General features: G+C 41.2%; 1 protein-coding gene across 2 annotated transcripts; it reads right to left on the minus strand.

Moving 5' to 3' along the window:
• Positions 1-2,510: 2,510 nt before the first annotated feature.
• zfand2a (zinc finger, AN1-type domain 2A) lies at positions 2,511-5,796 on the minus strand. Of its 2 annotated transcripts, none has more exons than XM_032538081.1 (10): positions 5,536-5,796; positions 4,660-4,736; positions 4,472-4,566; positions 4,037-4,168; positions 3,809-3,960; positions 3,599-3,718; positions 3,407-3,482; positions 3,235-3,311; positions 2,926-3,056; positions 2,511-2,812 (listed from the first exon to the last, which is right to left on the minus strand). In XM_032538081.1, the coding sequence occupies exons 2-9, from the start codon at positions 4,712-4,714 to the stop codon at positions 2,945-2,947; spliced, it is 819 nt and encodes a 272-aa protein (XP_032393972.1). In that variant the 5' UTR covers positions 4,715-4,736; positions 5,536-5,796; the 3' UTR covers positions 2,511-2,812; positions 2,926-2,944. The 2 variants fall into 2 exon arrangements, with proteins under 2 accessions (XP_032393972.1, XP_032393971.1); XM_032538080.1 differs by having other exon boundaries at positions 2,972-3,056; positions 5,536-5,795.
• Between the last annotated feature and the right edge of the window lie 1,176 nt (positions 5,797-6,972).

Below are 6,972 nucleotides of genomic sequence, written 5' to 3' on the forward strand. Positions count from 1 at the left end.
GGCGGTCTGTCATTTCTCCTGTGAATATAGGCCAAAGGTGCTAGCTAATCACTTTGGTTGCTGCTGCAGGTTCTGGGCCCAGTCATGCAGGCCAAAGGTGGTTCAAACTTATTCACGAGAAAAATTACAAATTCTTGGAAACAAAGTTACTCGCGTACATGTAGTTGCATGGCCTCATAAGTTATCCTGGAAGACCTGCAGATAGATGTGGAAGACGAGGCAAAGGACGGAGAGGTCTATGCAGAGCTAGTGCAATATCTGGACAACAGTTGGTCCTTGGTAATGAGGGATGTGGAACGTGATGGAAGTAGAGCACTGGAGATTCTCAGGGAGCACTATGCCAGAAAAGACAAACCCTGTGTTGTGAGTTTGGGTTGAACTTTCCAGAGACTATATTCAAGTCATTGAAAAGAGCTGATGAATGTATTAATAATGGACTTCAAATAGCCAGGGTAGTAAAGGGGCTACCTGAATCATACAAGCCGTTCGTCGTGCACTTCACCCAGACAAATTATATCGTAACGTTCGGCAAGTTTAAAACAAAACTGCAAAGCACTGAAAAATATGGGAGTGACGTGAATGTAGAAGACGTGATTAAGACCAGCGAGGCAGTGAGGTTGTGTGGAAAAGGAAAGAAATGGACCTGGCTGAGGTTTAATGTTACACAGGCGGTAAAAAGACGCATGGCCAGGACATGTCCTGATGAATCCCAGGCGAGAAAAGAGGAATGAAAATGGGCCACTCAACAGCGAGGAAGAGGGCGAGGCCATGTGAAGAAAGCCGACGGAGGTGGAGTCTACATCGGTTTCTTCTGCGTGACTGTTCTACACAAAGGGGAATAAGAAGGGTCTCTCGAGCAACGCCACAAAGTTCAAAACAGTCAATGGGCGTTTCAAACCCGAGGACCACGTGATCAAGCTTGCAGACGGAACCAAGGTGAGCGGGATGGCGAAAATGAGGGGAGACGCCAAACTCTGTGTTGGACAGTGAAGGGTGACAAGTAAAAACGAGGCTGTTCCACAAAGATGGTAACCCTCAAATGGATGTGTATGGTAGGCTGTATTACCTTAGCACAGTGGAAAATGTTGACGTATGGTTGTCATGACATTCAAATGTGGCATGTCATTGGAATTTGCAAAATTAGAAAAGATGGTTAAAGGGATGTTTATTTAAAAGGGAAACAAGACGGGTCCAATCAACACTAAAATATGCACACATGGGAAAATCCTCAAAGTAGAAACAGACAGGCAGATGCTAAAGCTACAACTGTACTAGAGCTAGTACAGACCTATAAAACCAGCAGATAACGATGGATACAGATAGCATTAGTGCTTACAGATTACATCGGGACGATTTTCCCATACTTTATCAAAGCAGAGTGACAACAAGCTACAGGGGGAAAAAAATGGATGTAGCCCCATAAGGGGGAGGGGGGAGAAAAGTTAAAGACAATGCATACAGTCTGATAATTTCAGAGTATACCGGGCAAGAGTTCCAGTCTTAGGAGTAATGGAATGAGGCGCAAGACAAGTGTACCCCACTCACCTTATGAGAACGGAATTGCCGAGAGGTTGGAGAACCTTATTAGAGATGTTACGATGCATGCTATTGGAGAGTAACCTCCCAAAGCAATTATGGACATATGCTGTACAGACAGCAGTCCATATCCGCAACAGGTGCTATAGTAAGCAACTGGAGCAGACACCTTACCGTGTTTTCACAGGTAAAACACCTAATGTATCTCACACGAAGATATTTGGCTCTGAATGCTACATATATAAGCTGGATTCAGGGTACTAGAGAGCCTGCAACTTGAGATACACTGATGGTGACTGGGCAGCGGAAATGTGATAGGAGCACAACTGGATACTGTTTTAACTTAACAGAGAATGGTCTAGTTATAATCATGGAAGAGTAGGAAACTAGCCACCTGTGAAGCTTAGTAAATGGCACTGGCAGCCACTAATAAAGACAGTATGTACCTTGTAAAGCTACCTAAAGGAATCAATAGTAGTAACCAGCATGTACCATTTAAACTATACAAAGACAACCAGGGGTGATTGCTTCTGTCCGCCTACTGGGTTCTTAAATAAAGCTAACACAGATATAAAGTACCACTTTGTACTGTCTCCACAAATGGAAGGGAAAGTATAGAATGTCGCCCTACTGAAGACATGGTAGCAGATGACCTTACCAAGCCAGTGAAAGTAATTTTGAGAAGTTCAACGGAGATTTTGAGAGTAACACTTTAAAATAAGGAAGTTATTGTTTTTGAAAGAGTAACCAATGATTAGCTACCTATTTTTCCTTTCTGGAAAAGAGGGTATTTTGTTGAATAAACCTCAAACTATCAGAAACTACGTGAATATTCTGAGCAGTGCTAATGTAAACAATGAGCTGAAAAAAATATTCCACTTCACAACTCTCATGGACTTGGTGATGTGCCTAAATGTTAGGCCTCAGAGTTAAGTGTCTTCAAATCTGAATCAACAGCTCACAATTCAGGGTGCATCTTTGAAATAATTTATTCCGATATTAATATGATAACAGTGGTATAATGGTAAGCATATAAAATATGTACAGAGCAAAGCATTAGTAAAAATTAGATCCTGCTGGGAAAGTATGTGCTTATATTGTAGAAGGCGGTAATATCTCAGCAACTTCCAACAGGATTTCTTCATTTAACAATCATTTATTCTGGATATTGATATTCCAGATGTGCAGGTTCTAGTAGATAATTAGCAAAGCTTGAAGTCTAAATGGTGGTCTGAGATTAAGAGAGGCTGCAGCTGGACTGTTTGGACTCCCTCCCCTAAACAAAGAGAAAATACAGTTAGAAAAAGACTACACGCAATCAATATATTAATTAAGGCAAATTAGTCTTCTGCTAAGAAGAATGGGTTGCCATGACAACAGTGTACCTACATGTGTTCCTGTAAGCATGCTACTGACGGCTAAGTTTTCCAGGTACCTGTTGTCTCTGCTGCTGACGTCTGTATTCTTCTTCACTGGCAGCGAGAGCCTGAGCGAGAGCCAGATCCTCCTGCTCCTGAGGGCTGAGACACAAACCAAATAACCAGTTAGTGGGGGGAAAAAAAAAAAAACTAGGGACAATTGTTAGGTCGCTTTGGATAAAAGTGTCAGCTAAATGCCATGTAATGTAATTCCACTCCATAGCAGCACACTGACACAAGTGTGTTATGAGTCATGTCAAACTGATAATAGGTTACTCACGTAAGGGCCGGTTGGACAGCCGGCCTTGATTCAGCCAGAGACATCTCCAGAGCCCTTTGTAAAGCCTGCTCCTCCGTCTGCAATAACAGCACCAGAGCAGCTCAGTCATGTTCATTTTCCTCTCACTTTGGAATTATTTAATCAGGCGACATCATGTAAACAAAGTCCATACCATTCCAGCCTGAAATGATGCTGATGGTGGGATTACGTTCTGTGCTGAAATGGAAGTAGGGATCCGCTGGGTAGTGCTGGGGGGACAAAAAACAAAAAGGAAAAAAACAGTGATTTTAACTTTAGGAGTCTATTTGAAAATGTGATTAGATTGTTCTGACATTTTAAAAATCAATTCAAAGTAAAAGTTTACCCAGTGCTGTGGCTTCTGTTTGCCCTCACACCATTAGAAACCGATCTAGAGCGTCCTGAACTGGATGAAGTAGAAGCGGAGGAAGAGGAAGCACCTTGGGCCCTCATTATAGCAGCATTTCTACAACAAATAAAAAACAAGTTAGCAATTCTTACTGCAAGATTCCGATGAATGCACAGAATTATGAAGATATAGTGCAACTGTACCCACCCGGATTTGGAAAGAAGATTCCCATCAGTCTTACAGTCATGGTCTAGTGGGTGCCGGTGTTTAAGACAGTAATTTAAATGACACTGGTCACAGGTCACTCGCATCATCTCCTTCTGCTTACAGCCTCCTTTAGAACATTTATTTGTGAAAATCTAAAACAAGAGAACATGTTTGTCTTGTTTAGATTCCAATTTATTGTAAGGTGAAACACCTCAATTCTATATTTACCTTTCTCTTTCTCTGCGCAGGGTCCGATTTGCAATCCCGATCAATGTGTTCACCGACTTTAATGTCAGGCATCTCACCTCTCTTGATGGGAATGGGGATATTGCACAGAGGACACACTGGGACCTGGATGTCCTACAAAAAAAAAGAAGACATTAAACTACAGCATTACAGAGCTTCATAAGGCAAATATGACCACTCAGACCTTAACAGTATAAAGTAATGCAATAATCAGGACAGAAGCAGGATATAACTATTTGCAAAACTGGTGCATGCAGTGGCATGTGTGTAATGAATCTAATGTTATCACTTAATACATTAGTGTGATTTAATTTGACATCCCAAAAACAAATGAATGCCTTTTCATTTGTGTAGCCTTTAATGTAACATTGTAAACATAGTACAAACGTGGCACTGCACTGCACCCAGTCCAATTACCTTTTTGTAGGACGACATGCATTTGTGAGTTGCATAGGTTATGTGGTCCTTGCAGAAAATCTCTTGACAGGCGTCACATTTCATAGGAAGAAAATCTGTAAGCAAGTAAGGTTTTAAAATTCAGGTTCAAATCAAATTTGGCTGGATAAACAAAATGGACATGTCGAGTCTTCCCAAAAGGCACTCACCTAAACGTTTGCAGGACTTCTCAGAGCAGTGCTCTCCTAAATCTGGAAACTCCATCACGTAGAAATGCCTCGACAACCTGACGGATGAAGTTAAGAAAATGATTATTTTTGTGACACCGAGAAGGGTCCCAGTGAATGCAAGCAAATGGTTATCTATAGAATTAGCTATGTCATTCATGTGCTAGCTTCTTTTAGTATCGTAGCAGTCTAACGTGAAATGGCTTAGCTATCTTTTAACGTTAGCAACGCAATTTATATTGGATGCTGGTTTCGGCTTTGAGTAACGTTAGTTGTCTTGGTCCAGAAAACAGTGGGAAACTAAACGTTAGGAGTCCTTACAAATAGGTTGATTGCTTGCTTGCTAGCTAGCTAGGCCAGGCTAACATGCGATTAGGTTGGTTAACGTGTTACATAACTAAGCTAACGTTACAGCTCAAATTATGTAGCGTTATGCCTTACGATATAGCTAACCAACGTAACAGCTAACAGAAATAACTAGCTAGCTAACGTCACGAACCAACTATAATATGATGTATTAACATCGTACAAATCGCTGTCATAATGCTTGCTATTAACACCACAAATGCTAGCAGCTAGCCGATGTGTTAAGCAATAAGTCAATGTATCTCACGTCAACGTTGGTCTAAAGGCATTATTGAAGTGGATGAAGACAAACTATATGCTTCACTTTCTCCCTATAGACTAGCTAGCTAAACCCCAGATTAAACATTAACATAGCTAACTAGTTGTTCTTCAACGTTAGCTAGCTACGTTAATCGAAATGTAATGTTAGCTAGGTTAACTAACTAAGATAGCGTTACTCGAATCTGACAGCTAACTAACGTTAATCTTAGCTGTCTTTTAATTTTCACTTACCAAATACTGTTTTCTTGTTGGTCTGTTGTGTTACAGTTGGAGGCAACGTTGTTTTCTTCAATAACCCTGGTTCATTCCGATGTTATCGAGTCTTTCTAACAGCACTTCAACAACAGATCTCAGAGCACCACTGCCTGTTTTATCTGTTTTCATCAAGTTTTGATGTGTCACGCACGACTCTCCTCCCACGAGAATGACGTAACCTGACGTCAGGAAAATCCCTTGTTACATCAGTTGTGGTTATATAGACTATCAATAGAAAGGACAGGTAAATTCTAGAAGGATCTAGACATTTACATGTCATTCATGTCACTTGGTGGACAGTCGGCGCTTGTTGCTTTACTTTTCTTGTGAGCACAACCACAATGTCTGACTTTTTCATTTGTCAAATGTGCAGCCTATTTCATATCCTTGTCTCCCTCTCGTGTCTTCTTCATTTAATGTTGTAAATTTGGTTTACATATCCCACGTTGTACACAGATTAGAAACGTAAAGCATTTTTTTTTTTTTTTTTTTAAAGCTCATACCGGAGGTGCGTTATCTTGAATTGACAGTCAACCCATATCTATGTAGAATAATGATAATGAGGGTTTGCTATTCTAAGCGATGTAAGAGACGTTACATCTTGTTGACGTTCCAAGAATTTTAAACAAAACGAGAGTAGCTTGCCCCTCCCTCCTCCTCATCCCGTCCCCTCCTTTCTGTGCTTCCGTGCACTAACCCCCCACCCCCACCCTCAAATCCTTCGTGTTGGTTATTGGCTGGAACCATAGACTGTATATTGACTAGTATGGCTGCGCCCATAAACGCAAACTCGACAACTCATATCAGATCTCCACAAACTAATGGATGACGTCACACATGCTTTGTCCTTTTAAGATTAATGGTCTATGGCTGCAACGCTGGAACCCTGTGTATGCTTTGTGGTGCAGGTAGGCACAGTTTAATTTTGTTGTTTGTAGACCCTGTGCTGTTTAACACATGCCATTGCTTAGACCAACTTTTTGGCTAGAACATTTGTTGTCACATACAGAAAACATCTCCTCACTATCGTGTGTGTGTGTGTGTGTGTGTGTACACATACAGGCCAACGGTTGGACACACCTTTTCATTCAATGCGTTTCCTTTATTTTCATGACTATTTACATTGTAGATTATCACTGAAGGCGTCAAAACTATGAACACATGTGGAATTATGTACTTAACAAAAAAGTGTGAAACAACTGAAAACATGTCTTAGGTTCTAGTTTTTTTCCAAATTGCCACCCTTTGCTCTAACTACTGCTTTGCACACTCTTTGCATTCTCTTGATGTGCTTCAAGAGGTAGTCCCCTGAAATGGTTTCCCACAGTCTTGAAGGAGTTCCCAGAGATGCTCAGCACTTGTTGGCCCTTCACGGTGGGAACCAGGCATGTAGAATCCATCCGGTCACCTTTT

Source organism: Etheostoma spectabile, chromosome 15 (genome assembly GCF_008692095.1).
Source record: "Etheostoma spectabile isolate EspeVRDwgs_2016 chromosome 15, UIUC_Espe_1.0, whole genome shotgun sequence".
NCBI lineage: Eukaryota > Metazoa > Chordata > Actinopteri > Perciformes > Percidae > Etheostoma > Etheostoma spectabile.

What these genes read in the sequence shown, in the direction of transcription:
- zfand2a (XM_032538080.1), bottom strand. Translation starts at nt 4,714, where the DNA reads ATGGAGTTTCCAGATTTAGGAGAGCACTGCTCTGAGAAGTCCTGCAAA. An exon ending in GAAGTCCTGCAAACGTTTAG is followed by an intron (nt 4,567 to 4,659) that starts GTGAGTGCCTTT and finishes ACTTGCTTACAG; the next exon opens with ATTTTCTTCCTATGAAATGT. An exon ending in AATCTTCTTTCCAAATCCGG is followed by an intron (nt 3,719 to 3,808) that starts GTGGGTACAGTT and finishes TATTTGTTGTAG; the next exon opens with AAATGCTGCTATAATGAGGG.